The 20,751-nt window shown below is 43.9% G+C and overlaps 1 protein-coding gene across 1 annotated transcript in view; it reads right to left on the bottom strand.

The window, feature by feature from the left end:
• The window catches only part of LOC121434738 (prestin), a 55,631-nt gene that overhangs the window by 26,309 nt on the left and 8,571 nt on the right, over nucleotides 1-20,751 (bottom strand). Inside the window, exons 2-5 of the mRNA XM_041633672.1 lie at nucleotides 8,356-8,561; nucleotides 7,372-7,511; nucleotides 1,743-1,853; nucleotides 660-826 (exon numbers count right to left, since the gene is read on the bottom strand). Of these exons, the coding sequence (XP_041489606.1) occupies nucleotides 660-826; nucleotides 1,743-1,853; nucleotides 7,372-7,511; nucleotides 8,356-8,507 (570 nt within the window). The 5' untranslated portion in view covers nucleotides 8,508-8,561. The remainder of the gene's footprint in view (nucleotides 1-659; nucleotides 827-1,742; nucleotides 1,854-7,371; nucleotides 7,512-8,355; nucleotides 8,562-20,751) is intronic.

Raw genomic sequence — 20,751 nt, forward strand, 5'->3', positions numbered from 1 at the left:
TTGCATTGGAATTTATTTGGGGACCAGAAATTTAGGCATAACACTTTCTTTTTTTTCCTTTTTTTAAAAAAGATTTATTTATTTATTTACTTGTTTATTTATTTTGTTTACAGTGTTCTGTCTGCATGTGTGCCTGCAGGCCAGAAGAGGGCACCAGATTTCTTTACAGATGGTTGTGAGCTACCATGTGGTTGCTGGGTATTGAACTCAGGACCTCTGGAAGAATAATCAGTATTCTTACCCTCTGAGCCATCTCTCCAGCCCAGGCATAACACTTTCTAGGCCACTCGTACCTGTGGTAGCTAACGGAACAGCGGTTATAAAGAAAATAACATTAACCTGCGATAGCTTGAGTCCTTTGGTGGAGCTTACATGCTGCTTATGAGGGGCTCACTCATGCAGGTCACACGCCTGCCAACCCCTCCAAGTTCACGAGGGGTGGCTCTTCCCTGACCACCACCCACTCCATCAAACTTGTTTTGCTTTTGGGATATCTGGAACACTCAAGGTAAACCCGTTAGTCATTCTCAGTGGGCAGCTGTTGCCAGCACCTTGAGCCCCCAGCTCTGGAGTTTTGCTGTCTGCCTCTGCCCACACATAGTGAGACCAGCTCCACAGATGAACCAACCCTAGTCCATCTCCCCAAACTGGAGTCTCACCTGAATGATTCCTGAAAGTAAGGTCACGGACATGGCGACTTTCACTCTTAATGCATCTCTGGCTTCCGTACCATTGGTGGCATTTACTCCTCCTGGGATGACTATATCATCTGGTACTAACCGAACGGCCACACCGCCAATCATCAGACTAATAACAGCAAAGGGGCCTGAAACAGGAGCATGAATGAGCTGTTCAGAAGCTCAGGAAGCTAATCCAGTAGCCCTGATGTCATGATCAGGAATGACCCCCTCCCTGTTCAGAGGCTTATAACATAATTTTAGCCAAAAGAACAACCCTGATCATTTTAGCAGAAAGCAGGGACTCTGAGTGACTTCTGAGGTCCTTGTGCTCACAGAGATGCACCAGGGAAGCCAGGGTTGTGACACACACAGACTCGCCTCTTCAACAAAAGGGCTGTGCACCTGTTTTCCACCCAGAACCTTCTGGTGCCTTGTGCTATCTGTAGGGACAGGCCACACCTGAATCATTGTTCTCCTTGAGAATCGTTTCTCAGTCAATAGATAGGGGAGATGTTACATGTACTATGAGGCCTGGTGCTATCTATATGACCAAGAACACACCAGATCCTGGGCCCTTAGCTATAGAACCCCACTTCATGGTAGAGGCCACATATACTTTGCAGAGGAGTTTGGATAGAGTCATGCCTTAAGCTTTATTATGCATTTGGGATTGAGATAATTGTTACCATTTAATTAACCCAAGATTATAAGAAAGTTATTAATTTTAGAAATCTTGGAGAAGTGGAAGGAGGAATAAGAAGAGGAAAAAGAGAAAGAAGAAGAAAGAGGAGGAGAAGGAAAAAGAAGAAGAAGAAGAAGAAGAAGAAGAAGAAGAAGAAGAAGAAGAAGAAAGAAGAAGAAGGAAGAAGAAGAAACACAGGAACATGGTTGCATGGCTGGGGAACGAGTCCGGGGCTGCCCACAGGCAAGGCGAGGGCTTAACCTGCTGGCATACTGCCTCAGAAGAGTGTAGTCACATTGTTAAAGCAATTAATGGGTATGCGGTCACAAAAATCGAATTAAGCAATAATAACAAGCATATTGCAAAGCATAAGTCTTTACCTATAGATATGTGTCTAGAGGTCCCGAAGAAACAGTACATGATAACAGGATAAAATGAAGAGTACAGGCCAAACACCGGAGGTACCGCTGCCAGCATTGCGAAGGCCAAGCCTGCAGGAACAGAAGGCACAGACGGAGTCATGGTTAGCCAATAGCAGGGTGTATTCCTTTTAACTAACCTCTTGGTCTCTGATGAATACGTGATACCTGTCTTAATTGAAGCAGATGTCTTTCTTCTGCCCTAACACCATGAACACAGTTCAGGCTGCAGTATGTTGGCTCATCCTGACTATTAACTTGACAGGGTCTGGAGTTGCTACAGGGAAACCTCCTGACTGGTCTGGGAGGGATTGTATGGACGAGGTTAACTGAGGTAGGAAACCATTCTGAATGTGGCTTGCACTATTCCCTGGGTTTGAGTCCTGGACTGATTTAGAAGGAGCAAGCAAGCTGAGCATCCTTCTCCATGGTGCCATTTCCTTAGCCTCTCAATGCCCCTCCACCCGACCCCTATGCACCATTACTTGTCCCTCCTCAGAAGCTAAGCTCTCCCGGGCTCCTCTGTTGCCAAATAATCACTCTGCAGTCTTCATGGACAGGTATCTTCCAAGTGAGCCAAGCCTGGTTCACTTCCAGGTTTGCAGTTTTCCAACCAGAACACTTGGGATTTTATTCTGAGAGTCTTTAACAGTGCAGGGTGTGCTGCCAAAATTCCTTCCCTTGTGGGGAGACATGAATAATATCTACTTCCTCCTCAGGTCCCAGCAGCAAAGACAGGTACGATTCTACCAAAGCCACTCAGAGAAAGCAATAAGCTCACAGAGAAATGAGCGACAGGCTCCCGGCTGGAACATGGGTGACCTTAAGGCAGCCACACTGGACGTTCTGCTCCCAGCAGGGATGACGTCAGGCTTCCCCAGGGCTCTGTAGATGGAATCCTTTCCCCTCATCCTTTCCCGTCTCATCTTCTAGCCCAGTGGTCCTCAACCTTCCTAATATTGTGACCCTTTAATACAGTTCCTCATGTTGTAGTGACCCCCAGCCATAGAATTATTTCATCGCTACTTTGTAAGGGTAATTTTGTTACTGTTATGAATTGTAATGAAAATATCTGATGTGCAGGATTTCTGGTACACGACCCCTGAAGGGGTCACCATCCACAGATTGAGAATGCTTCTCTAGCCTCTTTCAGGGACTCTGGCGTCAAGCGCAGTTAGGGCAGGACTGCACACAGCTGGGTGGGAAGGGCAGCCGGATGCACAGGTGAGGGTCTTATGGCCCTGCCTGCCCCTCCTTCCTAGAGGAACATCAACAGTGAGCAAGCCTAGCCATGATGGTCCTTGGCGCGTGGGATTAGCTGGACTCCTGAAGGTGGCTGCAGTTGGGCCAGAGGATGGCACCACGCAACTGGGTCCCTCTTTCCATTCCACCCCAGACCGCTTACGGCAGTCTCGGAGAGTTTACGTCACCCTCGTTTTTAAAAACAGACATTTTTCAGTTTAAGGCTCCCGGTAGATTGACTAAGTGGTGCAGAGAGGTCGCACATTCTATCTGTTCCCCCACATGCTTTCCCCACTATCAGGGCTCCCACCTCACAGCAGAATGTTTCTGTGAAGGATGAGCCTGCACTGAGACATCATTATCCCCCAGAGTTTATGTGTGGTCTCACTCTGATGTTGTGTGTCCTCTGCAAATGTGTGTGATGTCACCCACCCACCGTTATAGATACTGAATAGTTCTCCTTGGCTCCCAATCCTCTCTACTTTCTCGTCCCTCACTTCTCAGAAATCTTCAGTCACAACGGATCTTTCTTCTGTCTCCCAAGATTGCCTTTTTCAGAATGTCACATGATTGGCAATCACAGCCTTTTCAGATTCACATCTGTTACTTGCAAATATGTATTCGTTCGTGTTCTTCCCAGGTCTTTGCATGGGTTGGCGAGGTCTTCTCTTCTCTTCTCTTCTCTTCTCTTCTCTTCTCTTCTCTTCTCTCCTCTCCTCTCCTCTCCTCTCCTCTCCTCTCCTCCCCTCCCCTCCCCTTCCCTCCTCTCCTCTCCTCTTCCTCCTCTTCCTCTCTCTCTCTCTTAGAGTGGAAGACCAAAGCCATGGCTTTGCATTTGCTAGGCAAGGGCTCTACAGCTGAGCTCAATTCCCAACCCAGAGTTCATTTCTTTTTAATAGTGAGTAGTGGTCCATCTTCTGGATGTTCCACAGCTTTTTTATTTTTGTTTTTTAACATATTACCTACACAAAGACCTCTTGCTCCCCAAGTCTGGCAACTATGGATAAGGTTGCTAGATGCACCCCTTGGGGATTTGCTTGAGGCCTCTTTCTTTCTCTTTTTTAAGAGTCTGTTTTGTAGAGCTGTTAGGCTATTTTTCACTAAAGAGTTAGGTGGCAGTCTCTACAAACTTTAGGGGACATGATCTATTCTCCAAATTGTTATCTTGAACCCTGCCTACTTGTTTTAAGTGGAAAGGAATGCATAAAGGTGTCACTTCTTTCTAGAAAATTCTTATTCCAAATTGTGTCTCAGTCTCTGCTGCCCTTGCATTCTGTTGGAGTGGGGCATGGAAGGGAGAGTTTGGGGGTGGGGTGTCATTCACGCTCTGCGTTGATTTTGGCATCCCTGCAATGTGTAGCTGATAAACCGTGTGTCCTCAGCTTTGAGATCTCAGCAAAATTTCTGGGACACCTGGAACATGTATCTACTTCATTTTAAGGCTCCGAAGTAAGACAGCAAATGAGTTGGAAAGCGTGCCTGCTACATATGCAATGGTGCAGTCACTCTGGTGTCACCCTTAGAGAAGTGATTCTAGACAAGAAAAGCACATGTACCCTTCAGAGATCCAAGTGGCATTCCAAGTCTCTGCTGGGGAACGGCAGCCCTCTGCCCCCAAACTCCTAAACCAGGGCTTCTCAGCAGACAATTTTATCCTCCCTATGACATCTGGCACACTCTAGAGACATTTTTATCATGATGGCAGTGCTGTTGGCAGCTGGGATCAGAGGTCAGGAAACTGCTGGTACCCTACAACACATGGCAGTCCCTACAGCAAATGTTGGAAATGCCATGGGGTGAGAGACTTCGGAGATAGTGTTCCAGTGTCCAGGGTCCTGCAGGGTAGGTAAGTCAATTCCAGTTGTTTGCTGTGGTATTCAATTCCTCATTTAACAATTTTGAATAGAAACCACCGACTTTGAAGTATTTCAGCTTCTCATTATACAGTGGCGTGCCTTTGTCATTGCCACTAAGTTTCATCCCCCTGATATTCACATGGTTTGCACGTGTGTCTTGTCTAATTGTTCTCCATTTAGTCTGATTCCTTACAGAATTCCTCCTGGACAGCTCTTAGTCATTCGTGCCCTTCCTCCTGGAAGCCTGACCAGATGAACAACAGGGCATGGAGACAGATCGTTGCTGCTGTTTTCTTTTTATCATCACCTGTTTATTTGTTTCCCGAAGACTTCCTCTACTTTAGTATCTAACCTTTCCCTGAATGTTACTCTGGGAACCAGTTCGGGTTTGGTTTCGGCGAGCTCTGTCTGATTCTTTGCTGCTTATCAATAACAGCAACCCAGATTATTTCATAGATGCAGTGTAATTCTTTTCTGTTTCCTTAAAGAGTTACCCTGCCTGTTATTTCTGCTTCTCGTGAGTTGCCTTTTTGTTTTCATAAGATATTTGTATTTTATTAAATAAGTGCACGTGTATTTGTGGCATGTGTGTGTATGTGTGTGTGGGCATATGTGTGTGTATGTGTGTGTATGTGTGTATGTGTATGTATGTGTATATGTGTGTATGTGTGTGTATGTATGTGTGTATGTGTATGTATGTGTGTGGGTGTATGTGTATGTGTGTGTATATGTGTGTATATGTGTATGTGTATGTATGTGTGTGGGTGTATGTGTGTATGTGTATGTGTGTATATGTGTATGTATGTGTGTGGGTGTATGTGTGTATGTGTATGTGTGTATATGTGTATATGTGTGTATGATGACTTGTGCCATGCTGTACACATGCAGTCCAGAGAACAATTGTGTCACATCAGGTCTCCCTTCACCCTTACATGTGTTCTGGGACTGAATTTGGTCACCAGGCTACTGCACTTAGTGTCTTTCTCCACCAACCATCTTGCCAGCTTTGCTTCCTTCTGAGATGCTCTTTCTCTCTGCCCTTTCTCCTCTCTCTCCTGGGACTGAACCTAGAACCTTGCTGGGCTCCATCTACCCCAGCTCATTTTTACTTTTTATTTTGAGACAGGAACTAGCCCAGTTTCTCAGGTTGCCTTGAAACTTCTCTGTAGCCTAGGGAGGTTATAAATGTGTAATCCTCTGACCCCAGCCTGTGCCTTCCTACTGCTGTCTACACCCCTGGTGCACTGTCTTCCTACTGTCTACACCCCTGGTGCACCGTCTTCCTGTCTACACCCCTGGTGCACCGTCTTCCTACTGTCTACACCCCTGGTGCACCGTCTTCCTACTGTCTACACCCCTGGTGCACCGTCTTCCTACTGTCTACACCCCTGGTGCACTGTCTTCCTGTCTACACCCCTGGTGCACTGTCTTTCTCTTTGTACTTTTACTTTGCCCATCTCTTTTCCTGAGCACACCTCAGTCACGCTGCCCCTCCTGTTGGGAATGCCTTTCCTCTTGCTTTCACCTGCCAGAGGTCTCAGCTCACGTGGACTTTAAAATTTTTTTTTGATTTTTATTACAATTTTATAACATATCTATACTAAATTTTGATCACTTTTGCCCTTCTTACCTTCTCAGTTCTTCCCTCTTTTTTTAGCCCTTTTTTTACAACAACCCCTCCCACATTGATGTCTTCCCTTACTTTGTGTGAGCCACTAAGTTTAAATGCAGTTTCTTGCACCAATGCATACTGAATCCACTTTTCCAAAGAACTTTTCATAATTTCTTTACTTAAACTAACTCCCTAATAATGTCTTAGGATCCTCTGTTTTCCTTTATGATGTTTATGATTTAATCATGTGTATATACCTTTATTTGTTTCTTGTCTTAGTCCCTGTTTGGAGAGTTAGTTAGCGCTCTAGGAGTACAGGAATCAGATTGTTTAGGGTTAATATAATTTTTTTTTGAGACAGCGTTTCGCTGTGTAGCCCTGGCTGTCCCAGAACTTACTATTTGGATCAACTTGACCTTGAAATGACAATATTCCATATGAGTTAGGATTAAGGGCATGTTCCACCATACCTGGCTCACAGATTGATATTTTCTAATGTTCTTTTAATAACACAGAGCTGTCAAGAAAATCCAGTGTATCATAATCCCTTTTAGTTATGTCATGGGCCTAGAAACAAGAAATTTATCACAACTTCAGCAAATTGTTGCCTGAGCAACTGATTGATCCGCAGATCGGGACCACCCCTTTCCACTGTGAATGATCCCAAGGCTTCTTCAGTTTCTGAAAAGATTGCTTAGAAAGGTAAAAGTTACCAGAGAGAGAGAGACAGACAGACAGAGACAGAGAGACAGTGACACAGAGAGAAAGAGCAGAGAGAGATAGCACACCACACACACAAACACGTACATACACACAAAGAGAGAGAGAGAGAGAGAGAGAGAGAGAGAGAGAGAGAGAGAGCGCAATGCATTGTACTAACCTTGGGGAAGCTGAAGCACTCCCGTGCTTATGCCTGAGACCAAGTCTCCCAACACATACTCCTTGAATTTATACGCTGGCAACCACTTAGTGATGGGCAAAAACATGTAAATGATGTTTCTTATTTTCTTAGGAGTGCATCTAAGGAGACAAAGACACAGACAAAGTTGTAAGCGAGAGACATCCCTGCAGAACCCACACGGGGATGTTCTCTCTTCTTCAGCTTATGAGTGATAAGGAGCAAACCACAGTCAGTGGTTAAGATGCTGTTGAACAGGGTGGGGGACCCACGTGGGAGGCAAGACAGAGAGCCCTAACCAGCCCCGAGAACAACAGGGGAGGCAGATGGTTTAGAGCTTTGTGGAGAATTTGAGAACAGGTATGTAAACCTTTACATGGATGTAAGGAGGAGTAGAAAACCATTAAACATAGTGTGTCGGTTAGTTAATTATACCAACGCAACTTAGAACCATTGGGAAGAGAGTTGTGATGAGGAATTGTCTCGATCAAATTGGTCTAGACAATACGGGTTGTCTGTGGGAAATTGTCTTGGTTGTTAATTGTGGTATGACCTCGTCTACTGTGTCATTTACCAAGGAGAGGGGTCCTGAATAGTATAAGGGAGCACAGAGCTATCAAGAGTCCACCTGTATACTTTCCCCCTGCTCTGCTCTTGACTGTGGCTTTAGGTTCCTATCTTGCCTGCCTGCAATGATAGAGCTGTGAAATAAATCCTTCCTCCCTATGTTGCTTTTCATCAGACTGTTTTACCATAGCAACAGAATGAAACCAAGTCTCGCGGTACCACGCACGGTGTTCACGAGACCAAGCCAAAGGCTGATACCAGCTGAATCACCAGGCGTAGCTTGTTAGACTCCAAGTGTTCACCTCTCATTTCCCCTCCAACTCGCCAAAGGAACTTTACGCATGGGACCTTGAATTCTCCGAGCCGAAGGCTACGGAAGAGGAAACGGGTTAGACATACGTGAAGGCCTGTTTCAGCTTGTCCCCGATGGAATCGGAGACCTTGTCCTTCACATGAAGCCTCTCCTGGAGCACGGGGTGACTAAAGATTGGCCTCTCCACGTAGTACCTCTGAGCTGCCACGGGGATTTCATTTTCCTCAGCATGATCCATGGTCTGCGGTTCTTCACCGGCAGCGGGAGACAAGCATTTCTGGAGGGTCAGTCACTAAGGGAGAAAACAAAACCCGTTTTACGTGGTGAAAGCCATCTCTTCTTAGGGTGGTCTAGGTCCTGAGGACTCCTCAGAACCCCCAGCATTCTTCCCATGAGGTTGTGTAGAGTAGGCATTCACAGATATCGTGAACAAAAACAAATTTAAAAACCCTGTTTGTGTATTCCCCTCAGAACAATAAATAGGGAGTGTGCAGAAGTTCAACAAGCGTTCTTGTTAAGCTTAGTGCCTGTCCTGCAGCCCGCTGGCTCTAGCCCTGAGTTAGCAGAAGAGGAAGCTAGATGAACCCTGATCAACGGCAGGTCAAACCAACAGCGAAGATGGTAAGATTGGCCCTTACTCTGACCACATGCCTTGGGAAGGTATTATACTGTCTTCTTAAGTCTGTTTTTCACTAATACTTGCTGTTCAGGACTGAAGCTTGTACCCCCACGGAGGAAGTCCTTGGTGACGTTCACAGTAGTCCCTAGTTAGAAGCATGAGTGCCCTATGATACTGTTTTAAAGTTGGCTATATTGGGAATGGTGTAATGGCTTGATTCCTTTTTCCTTGATACATACTGAAAAAAATAAGTAAAATAAATATTTCCAGAATGAAAACCCAACATGGATGTACATATGGTGGTATATACAAAAATACTCATAGGAGAACTACAATAGTAATTGGAGAAATGCAAATACATGCTTGCATGTAATAAAAATACACATACGCATAAATGGAACAAGACATAATAGCTAAAAGAAATGAAGTAACTGTAGACACATCATTATCGATTAATCTCGAGGACTTAATTTTTAATAAGAAATGAGACACAAATGGGCATGTATACATAATAAAAGAGAAAAGACTGCAGGACCTGAGCAGCTGTGGCAGAAAAATTGAAAATTCAAGTCTAGCCTGAGCTGCGATGAACAATCTCACCTTTTAAAAAGCATAAAACCATTTATAACAGTGACAAAACAGTAACCACAAAGACCAGGGTGGAGAAAAGGAGACTAAAACTGGAAAAGGCTAGCCCAAGTTTTTAAAACTGGAAAAGGCTGATCCCGAATTTCCTGAGAAACCGCCACACTGCTTTCCAAAGTGGTTGCACAAGTTTGCATTCCCACCAGCAATGGGTGAGTGTACCCCTTTCTCCACAGCCTCTCCAGCAAAGGCTATCATTGGTGTTTTTGATTTTAGCCATTCTGACAGGTGTAAGATGGTATCTTAAAGTTGTCTTTGAAAGACCCCCACTCACTAAGCAGCAGTAACGCCATTTTGCAAGGCTTAAACTTTGGAGCAACGCAAGTAATTAGAGCAGGGAAGTTCGACTTGAGAATAAGGGCGGAGAAGCCAGGCAAGATATCTGCGGTCAGCCGGTCAGCCATCTGGCCCCAAGCGATAAGGAACCCGCAGCTGGCCTGCTCTAATGAGAACATCCCGTTTGCTTGGGGAAACAGGATGCCTATAGTCAGCACATGTGCCCAACTTAGAATATCAGTAATTCACAGAAGAGACAACTCCCCCTATGAAAGATCCCAGCTTATCTGCTGTAACGTCATTTCACAAAGCTTTTGACGAACGACTGTAAGTGCAGAGTAAGGTCAGGGTCCCTGGCTGCAAAACAGGATCTTTATATCCATAGATTAGGACAGGACATCAATTAACAGGATATCTGTTCCCATACATCTGTGCTGGGAGAGGAAAAACCACCTGTGCCCCTTGCCCCATTCCAACTGACCACTAACGATGCATTTGCTTCTGTAATCTGCTTCTGCTGCCCTCTTTCCTATAAAAAGACCTTCCCCCAGTCTGCAGGCGCGCTTGTCTTCCGAGAGACTAAGTCGCCCCAGGTGCCTGTGTACTGAATAAAGCCTCTTGCTATTTGCATCCGAAGAGTGACTCGCTGTTCCTTGGGAGGGTCTCCTCAGCCTGAAAGACTGCCCACCACTGGGGTCTTTCAGTCTTGATTTGCATTTCCCTGATCGCTAAGAAAGTTGAGCATGACCTTAAGTGTCTTTTGGCCATTTGAACTTCTTCTGTTGAGAATTCTCTGTTCAGCTCAGTGCATAAAGGACATTGAGCCTATAATTAGTGATCCTAGAGAAGCTAAATAAGAAGGAGAACCCAAAGAAAAATATATAGGCATCCTCCTGAATATTAACCTTCATCAGGCGATGAAAGGAGACAAAGACAGAGACCCACATTGGAGCACCGGACAGAAATCTCAAGGTCCAAATCAGGAGCAGAAGGAGAGAGAGCACGAGCAAGGAACTCAGGACCGTGAGGGGTGCACCCACACACTGAGACAATGAGGATGTTCTATCGGGAACTCACCAAGGCCAGCTGGCCTGGGTCTGAAAAAGCCTGGGATAAAACCAGACTCGCTGAACATAGCGGACAATGAGGACTACTGAGAACTCAAGAACAATGGCAATGGGTTTTTGATCCTACTGCACATACTGGCTTTGTGGGAGCCTAGGCAGTTTGGATGCTCACTTTACTAGACCTGGATGGAGGTGGGGGTTCCTTGGACTTCCCACAGGGCAGGGAACCCTGATTGTTCTTTGGGCTGACAAGGAAGGGGGACTTGATTGGGGGAAGGGGAGGGAAATGGGAGGCGGTGGCGGGGAAGAGACAGAAATTTTTAATAAATAAATAAATAACTGGAAAAGGCTAGCCCAAGTTTTTAAACAAACAACATCTGCAGTGTTTTAGGCTCCCAGAAAGAGTGACTTGGTAGTAAGGCTGTGTCAGCCAGACTTCAAACAGCTTAAGGAGGAATTGTTTGTAAAGTTTATGGTTTCAGCCCATTTTAGCAGAAGAGTATGGGAAAACAGATTTGCTCACTTTACAGTAGCCAGGAAGAAAAGAGTGGTGTGGTGTGGGGAGAGAGAATCTGAGCCCCTTAAATCTTCAAAGGCATGCCCCAGGGACCTACTTCTTCCAGCCAGGTCCCATTTCCTAGTTTCCAGTGGGGATCGTGAATTCCACAGATGAGCCCGTGGGAGATTTCCCTACTCAGACTCTCTCCCTGGTGCGTGTTATCTGAGTTTTAGGACTTGTTTTTACTCTTAGATCATACACACTGTTACAGAAAGTTAGGTACACAACAACCAAACCCCGTGTTCCCCAGGTAAGTTAAGTTGGGGTTAAATAAGTACACGGTCACCTGTGGACAGCCTTGGGATTGTGGCTTGGTAATTTTGGTCAACATAGCCCTGTCATGGTGAGAAGTCAGGCTTTAGGTTTTATGAAACAGCAATCACATCCAGTGAAGGGGTGTGTTTAAAACATCAAACAAAGACAAATGCATTTGAGGAGACGGAAATTCCAACAGCCTAGAAGAAGATGGAAGGTTGATATATGATTTCGGCAAGAGAGACAGGAAAATGCTGTAGTTTGAACATTTCTGTTGTTTTCGAGGCTCGTGTTGAAATGCAATTGCCCACTCAAGAGCACAAGATGTGTGCCTGTTATAGGTGGTGAGTTACAGGACTCTGAAGACTCTGCCCTCTTAGACGGGCATCTCCCCAAACCCTGGACTTTGCTACTTTTTAAAGTTCACAGAGTGAGAACTATGTTGGCAAAATAGACTTCATAGTAGGACAATATGAGGTGGCTAATCTTGCTTGTCAACTTGACATACCCAGGAACCCTCAACCAAAGAATTGTCTCCATCAAAGTGACTCACGGACCCGTCTGTCGGGCATTTTCTTGATTACTAAGTGATGTAAATGGGCTGGGATATATGAAAAAGGTTGCTGAATATAGTCTTGGGAGCAAGCCAATAAGCAGCATTCCTCCCTGCTCTCTGCTTTAATTCCTGCCTCAGTTTCCACCTCCAGGTTCCTGCTTTCAGCTCCTGTGTTGACTTTTCTTGACAATGGACTGTCAACTTTAAACTGAAGTTAGCCCTGTCCCCTCAAATTGCTTTGGGGTGCAAAGTTTATCACAACAGACAGCAGGAACTAGAGCAGAAGCCACTCTGTTGGTTTGTTGGTATCTGGTTCTCAAGCTCAACAATGCTTGTTGAATCCACAGGCAAATAACTTGCTTCTGCATGTCTTGTTCTCCATCTTTACAACATACTGTTAAATCACATCCTACTGTTAAATCATTAAGGCATGGTTGATGTATAAAGACTGTGTATAGCTAAAAATCTTGAATTTAGGGATAGCTATATGCCTATGAAAACCTCCCCACAATCAACATCAGACATGCATCAAAGGGCTTTCTCTCACCTTCTTTGCTATAGCGTGACAAGAACATTTAATTAGATCTACTTTCTTTGTAACATTGTGACTGTGCAACGCGATACTATGTGCAGCAGACACTGTGTTCCCTTTGACTAATACAAGAAAACAGCTGCAGAGCGTGCACTGTGCAATATATTCCATGATGTGCTTAAGTTATCCCTACAATGCTGCAGTGACACTAGATATAAAACTCAAAGGGCTTAGAATAGCACTTGTTATCTCAGTAGAAAATGAATCTGTATTTTAGGTGGAGACTTACTATGTTGCCTTGGGTGGTCTTGAACTCTTGGGCTCAAGAAATCCTCCTTCCTTGGTCTGCCACACAGCTCGTACTCTAGGCTTGTGCCACTGACTAGCTCTATACATCAACCTTTTAATTTCCTAGTTATTTTTTTTTAACTGCTCTCTTCACAAGGGTTGAGATACTGATTTGTGTATGCATTTAAATGAAATCTATTGCATTTCTGTTTACATATTAGGCTGTAACAGAGAAGCTGGCTGTACTTGGAGACCAGTAAGTTCTCATTCATTGCCTCGGGACACAGGTTGTCCGGTGCCTGCTGCAATCTGCTCCCTTTGAGCACTTCTTCCAGGTAGGTCGGCTCATGGAGAGTGATGGAGAACACAGGAAAGACAGGAAGGTTGGGGGATGGGACCAGGAGACTATTGGTGAGGAAATGAGGAAATGCCAAGGTTCAGGAAGGGAAACCGAGTTTTTGATGTATAAAATGTGTCTCCTTTGTTATTATGCCCATTGTAAAAAGTTGGAAACTAATGCTTCATCCATAAATTACACTTATTAGGTGTATATTATAAATGTACATACATGCACAATATACCTACATGTGGTATAGATACATGACTGAGAGGCCATTTCAACAGTTTTGATTTTTATTTTTAACATTGTACTAAACCCATTTTGCTACATCAGTAAACAGTTTAGTAAGTATAGATTTTAATGGATATTGGATATCTTTTTGTAAATTTACAATAATTAATCACTCCCTTACCAATATTTGTTTAGGCTGCTTTCACTATTTTGCTATTACAAATGGGGATATATATTTAAACAGTATTGATACTAATTATAAGTCATATTTTATAAGCACATTAAACAGACAGATTTAAAGCAATATGGACAGTCTGTGTTCACTTATGAATCGCAATAGCAAAAACCAGTCACTCCGTGGTGGTTTGAATAGGTATGACCCCCATAAACTAATGTGTTTGAATGCTTGGCCTATTGGGAATGGCACTATTAAGAGGTGTGGCCTTTTTGGAGGAAGCGTGTCACTATGGAGGCCGGCTTTGAGATTTTATAAGCCCAAGTCTGACCAGTGTGACACAGACTCCTTCTGCTGCCTGCTGATCAAGATGTAGAACTCTCTGCCCCTTCTCCAGCACCCTGTCTGCCTGCATGCCCCCTGCCATGACGATAATGGATTGAACTGTAAGCCTCAATTAAATCTTTTCCCTTATAACAGTTGCCTTGATTGTGGTGTGTCTTCACAGCAATCAAAACTCTAACTAAGACACAGTTACTCGCTGTGATGAAACTTCAGGCGAAGAACCACAGCATCCGTGTAGGTAAGACTTGTCCACACAATCAGACGAAGGGCTGGAGGCGCTGATGGAATCATGACAGCCGGGATTGAATTAGCTTTGTCTCGCTTCAGAGACCATGTTCTTACCCTGCCTGCCTCATTGAGTCTGTATTAGATTGATTATGACGATGCTTGATTTCAGTTATATTAATTATGGGCATGTATTCCCACTTGTCATGATTTATTGTTTATAAAGAAAAGCGGTTTAAGCCAAATTAGAAGCCAGGCTCAAGAAAAAACCTCCGAAAAGATTGGACTCCAAGGGATTCTTTATTAGCATAAAATGCAGAGGAGTAGGTGTGGTCACCATCCAAGGCAGTGAAGGTGAGCATTGAGAGGTGCTGTCTACGGAAGACGCTGGCAGAAACCCTGCTTGAGAGGTTACAGAAAAGAGGGCGTAGGAGGCAGAGTGCAGGTTCCATTCTGAAACTACAGACTCTTGCCTTTTACCTACACCGCAGCCTTCTTTGTCTTCTCCAGTCACAGTGGCAACTCCTGGTCAGAATCATTCTGTTGCGGAGAAGTGTGGGAGCCCACATGTGACTCAGTTTCCATCTGGAGTCAACTCTGACTTAAAAGTCCTTCACCTACTCTGCCTGCAACCTTGAGGGCTGTGAGAAAGTTCTGGTTAAGCCCGTGGGAAAGAGCATTTTGCCCACGAGAAAGAGCACATTATTTACTAAGACGCAGGCTGGCGGTGGCCAGACAAGGGCACCTCCAGATAGGAGAAGAACATGCTTGCTCCAGGACAGGAACAGTGTTGTGGTTAGATGCTGACTGACTGTCTGGACTGTGCTTTGTTCTGCTTTTGTGTATAATCAGGCTCCGAAATAAACTCGGGGCTGTGTAGAGTAACCTGGAAGTCCCCCAAATCTACCTGTGTTTTCTGTCTCAATTTTCCTCAGTCTAACATTGCTTTAGGCTCAGTACCCCTTCCAGCTACCCCCAGCTGACTCAGCTTTGCTGAAGAAGTCAAATCCCTCCAAACACAAATTAGCTATGAGCACATAAGTTGATAGATTGCAATATTTATTTTCCAACCAAGAACACTTGAAATACTGCTAATCGTAATGACACGGCTTCCAGAATCTTATAGGAAGGGCCCAGTGATTCAAACTGGGGCTGAAATTTGAATGTCAGACACTTTAATAAGAAAAAAATTCCCCATGTGAAAACAGAAGGAGAATCTACTGGCTAACCCCAATCATTTCCCCCACTAAAATAATAATATTTAGTCAAAATAAGATAGACTTGATATAGTCAAAAGCCTAGTGGAAGAACTGAGGAGGAAAATGGAAAACTTTCCCACTTTCCCACAGCTGTTGTTCCGGTCCCTAAAGTCGACATTTTCCTTACTGTTTTCTGGTCCATTTATTTTTATTCTTATTTATGGTATTGGGGATTGAACCTTGCACTTTGTGCCTGCTTCCAATCTTGCCATTGTTGTTGTTGTTGTTGTTTTATCCAGACAGGGTTTCTCTGTATAACTCTGGCTGTCCTGGAACTCACACTGTAGACCAGGCTGGGCTCAAACTCAGAGATCCGCCTGCCTCTGCCTCCAGAGTGCTGCGATTAAAGGCGTGTGCCACCACTGCCTGACTTTGCCTTTTATTTTGCGGCCAGATCTAGCTATATTACCCAGGCTGGTCTTGAATTTGTGATCTCCCTACCTCATCACTGGCCCTCATTCCCAAATTAAGTGGCTATATTTTCATTATTATATTTTTAAAAATGGGTTTATTTCATTTTCATAATATACGATTTTCTTACTTGCTATTTTATTTGAATTATATTGATTAATTAATTAACTAATTAATTTTTGGGTTTTAGAGGCAGGGTTTCTCTGTAGCTTTGGAGCCTGTCCTGGAACTTACTCTGTAGACCAGGCTGGCCTCGAACTCATAGAGATCCACCTGCCTCAGTCTCCTGAGTACTGGGATTAAAGGCTTGCACCACCACCACCTGGCTGGCTATTTTGTTTTTTAAGACAAGGTCTCTCTATGTAGCTCTGGTTGTTCTAGAACCCATTATATAGATTAGGCTGGCCTTGAACTTACAAAGATCTTCTTGCCTCTGCCTCTCAGAATAAAGGCACCTCCACCATGCCTGGTCCTCCATCATGCCTGGTCCTCTCTTGATTTTATATTCATTCAATATTTTTAATGCGGTTATCATTTGGTTCTTGTATTTCCCTTTTTTTCTTCTTCTTGAGACAAGGTAGCCTAGGCAGGCCTTGAACTCACTGAGGAGGACCTGAAAGTAATGATCTACCTGCCAAATGCTGGCAAATACAGCTGTGTGCTGCTATACCGGTTTTCTGTCCTGCTGGGTGTTAAACCCAGGGCTACACACATCTTAGGTAAGCGCTATGCCAAAAGAGCTACATCCCAGCCCATTGAATCTCAGGCTCCCCTTGAATTCTTAATCCCCTTCCCTAGTCTCCAGAGGGGTGGGAATTAAAGCCATTTACTACCAAGCCCAACTTTTCCAGTGCTATCTTTTCTTTTCTGCTGGTGGCCAGGTCAGAAGAGCAACAGGTGGCAACTGATTTGAGATATTGGCCCCCTAGAATGCAAGGCACTGATGGGTGAATCTTGGACAGGCAAGGTGAGGACTTGGGCTTCAGAATATTCTTGTACAACTGTGTTGTTATATGCTTGCTGTGGTCATTTTTCTCTGGTATCTGGCATGATGGAATGGGTGTGGGGGGATCCCCACTGCCTTTAATGTGGTATGATTATTTCATGGAAATATCCCATTCTATTGGGCATTTTCTACCTGTGGATTCTTACGAAGATGATTTCCTCTAAAGCTGTACTGTTCAAAGGAAGCAATGAGTTTATACAATAATAGTGTTGGCTTAAATAGAATTTTGATGATTGGGAGTTTTTAATAAATATAGTAAGGGACCACGATAGAGGCTACGTTAGTGGGAAAATTAATATAGGTAAAGGCATGATATACTGTTGCCCCTGCCCCTAATAAAGCAAGGGCTGCAGAGGGTAGAAAATAGGATCAAGGAAGTGTTATGCACTTAGGACTTATGAATTTCTCTTGAGGAGACGGATAGACTGTGGTTTGCTTAGATTAATGATTAAGAAAAACAAGTATGTCTCAGAGCTAGGTTAGCTCAAGTTCTGTTTTTTTTTTTTTTTTTTTTTTTTTGAGACAGGGTTTCTCTGTAGCTTTTGGAGCCCTGGAACTAGCTCTTGTAGACCAGGCTGGCCTTGGACTCACAGAGATCTGCCTGCCTCTGCCTCCTGAGTGCTGGGATTAAAGGTGTGTGTCACCACCACCAGGCTTCAAGTTCTTTTATTCTTAATTTTGGGAGAGATATGTTCATAAGTTTTGGTTGCATCATAGCTAAAAAAAAAAAAAGCTTTAAATAATGACTTAAGGTTAGGTTAAGCTGCTCCTGTTAATAGCTTTAACATAGAAAACCTTGAGGAACAATTTAAATTTTAGAAAGGCACATAGCGAGGGACTTGTTGAGGTCAAGAAACAAGAACAAAGCAGCTCGGTTATTATTAGCTGATGTGTCTTTCTTGCTGGGATGGTCTGGCAATCAGGGTGATGATTGATTCTTTGCACCCATTTCTGCTCTCAGCTTCCTGATTATATATATATTATATATATAAATATAAATATATAAAATAAATATATAAAACCTGTAGCTGAATAAGTGTGTCCCCTGAGAATTTAAAGTAGAGCTGACTGATTGTTTTTCATATACAAAAGTTTAGATTTGTGATTCTTTCAATTTTTTTTGTAAGATTACCTTTTGAGATATATAATAAAGTGATTGATCCTTTCTTTGTAACCACAAAATGCAGCCTGCCGGTAAAAGAACCGGCTGAGAAAAACGCCTTGCTTGCTTACATCTGTTAATCTACAACAAGTTGCTTGAGCAAGAATGTGTGTGGTTTCTTGGAGACTGTTTTTACCTGTAGTATGTAAAATGTTTAACCATGCAAGGGATATGTGACATGTTAATTTTCACCTGTATTCATCATAATCCTTCACTTAAAAAATGGAATGTAACCACATTGTAATTTTTATATTGCTTGAAAGATGTTGTTGGGATATATAAGCTGTAAGAGAAAGAACAAAGTTAGCTAGAAGGAAAACATTAAGAGAGGTACAGAAGAGACATAACTGGATAGAGGTAAGAAAAGAAATAAAGAAGAGAGAGGATGATACAGAGATCCTAAAAGTGTGAGTGTGTTTTTTCCCCTTTTCAGCAGTCCCTGAGAATTAAGTTTTATTTCCTCAGATAGAAAAGTCAAGTTGAGTGATTAGTTCACCAACTCAATTCCTGAGGGGCTGAAGGCTGGTCCTCACGGCAGCAACTCTTTTCTTTTTTCTTTTCTTTCTTTTCTTTTCTTTTCCTTCTCTCCCTCTTTCTTCCTTTCTCTCTTTTTGAGACAGGATCTCTTTACCCTGACTATCCTGAAACTCTCCCTGTAGACCAGACTGGTCTCAAACTCACAGAGATCCTCCTGCCGCTGCCTCTCCAGTGCCAGGATTAAAGCCATGCATTACTGTACTTTAACTTTTCTTCTGAATGCTTTGCATGCCAATATTCCCTTATGGGAGTTGATTGGTTTTTCAAATTGTGAACACATATGAGATAAAGAAGAGACACCGGGTTCTCCGGGCGTTTTTGTGTGCTTATGGATTGAAAGCATCCTTGGACTTTATGTTTACCCCACCAGGGCTCTGGAGGCTTCATTGGCTGCTGTGACTTGTATATCAACCATTTCCTCTAGACAAAGCTCATATGTCGAGGGGCTGGTTCTCAGATGGGTGGAGCCAAACACTGAGACTTGTGCATACTGACTTAATCAATGAATTACTACCCTGCTGGATTAATAACTTGACGATGTTAGTGGGGGTGTGGGATCTCTGGGAGATGACAGAAGGAAATGAGTGGCTGGCAGCATGTCTTGGGGGCTGTGCCTTATCCTGGAACTCTGTTAAGTTTCCCTATTCTTTCTGTCCCCTAGGGTGAGCCACGCTACTTTGTACACGTTCCTGCTGTGTTTTTCTCTCAGCATGCTAACGTCCAGGAGCAACAGAACCAAGTGAGCATGAACCACAACCTCAGAAACAGCAAGCTGACATCAATCCAGCTTCCTTTAACTGGTTTCCTCTTAAGTGTTAGTCATGATGATTCCAAACGAAGGCAGTCTGTAATGGGCCTCTACGCTTCTGTTGCCTTTTACCTTTATGGTTTGGGGTTTCTGAACCCCAGCAAGAGTGCCATTTCGAAGTCAACTTTATGCGCAGCACAGTCCTGGTTTGCTTGTTCAAGAGCGACCGTTTTCCACACAAGGCCTGGAAGACTTGCTTCCCTGTGTAGCTGCTCAGTCTCCTAGTTCTCTGGGAATGGAGTAGGTCGGTCCCTGGGCTGCAGGTTGTCCCAGTGTTTAAGTCCAGCTCTGTGTCTGCTGTGTGCATGTTCACCTCACAGCACCCCGAGTCCCAGAGAGACCCCTCTGGGCGGTGCTGAGTGTGGGTTTGCATTTACTGTTTTTTTCATACAGCTTTCTGCATTCTTCTGGCATGATGCATCCCAGGATATTTAAATGCTTTGCTGTATGTCATCGTTCTATGTATTTGTATGTGCTGGGGGAGCGAAGGGAATCAGCCTCGCTCTTGATGCTCCCAGCAGTCCCATTACTATGATGGTGATCACTGTCCATTGCTAGTTCTACCTATTCAATGTGATTTACATAATTCCCAGTCATTTATCTTTTACTTTATATGCTACCAGTCATAATTTTCCTAACAGCCAGGAATTTATTATTTTGCTTTTGAGGTAGGATCTGGCTATTCTGCCTTAAATGGACTGCAATTGCTGCTGCCTCTTCAGTAGTTGGGATTCCTGGTGGGCAGCACGGGGTCCAGCACCTGAGCCTGGGAACCAACAACGTCATTGGATATACTTTCTTTGTATTGGGGGGTCAGTTCCACCGTTTTTAATTCCACATCCTCCTCCTCACTTTCGCCCTGATTTGCATATCTTCAGGCGACTGTTTCAGGATCTCGGCTGCTAGAAGTGGATGAACTTTCCCTTTGGATGTCTGAAAATATCTTCATTTCATTGTTACACAGACACGATGATTTTACTGGCTTAGATTTCTATGTACGAAATCATGTTCCCCAACAAAACCGGAAGATTTATTCACACAGTATCTACTCCATTCCCGAGAAGCTTTCTGCCTGTCTTCCGTGGATACGTTGGCCTTTCCTTTCAGAAGGTTCCTAAGGTCTGTGCCCTTGACTTTGGAACTTTTATCTCTGGATGTTTGTTCATTTGATAGAACCCTGTTTACA

This window comes from Microtus oregoni, unplaced genomic scaffold, assembly GCF_018167655.1.
Source record: "Microtus oregoni isolate MIOR12 unplaced genomic scaffold, Mior012 000044F_ref0000062, whole genome shotgun sequence".
NCBI classification, from domain to species: Eukaryota; Metazoa; Chordata; class Mammalia; order Rodentia; family Cricetidae; genus Microtus; species Microtus oregoni.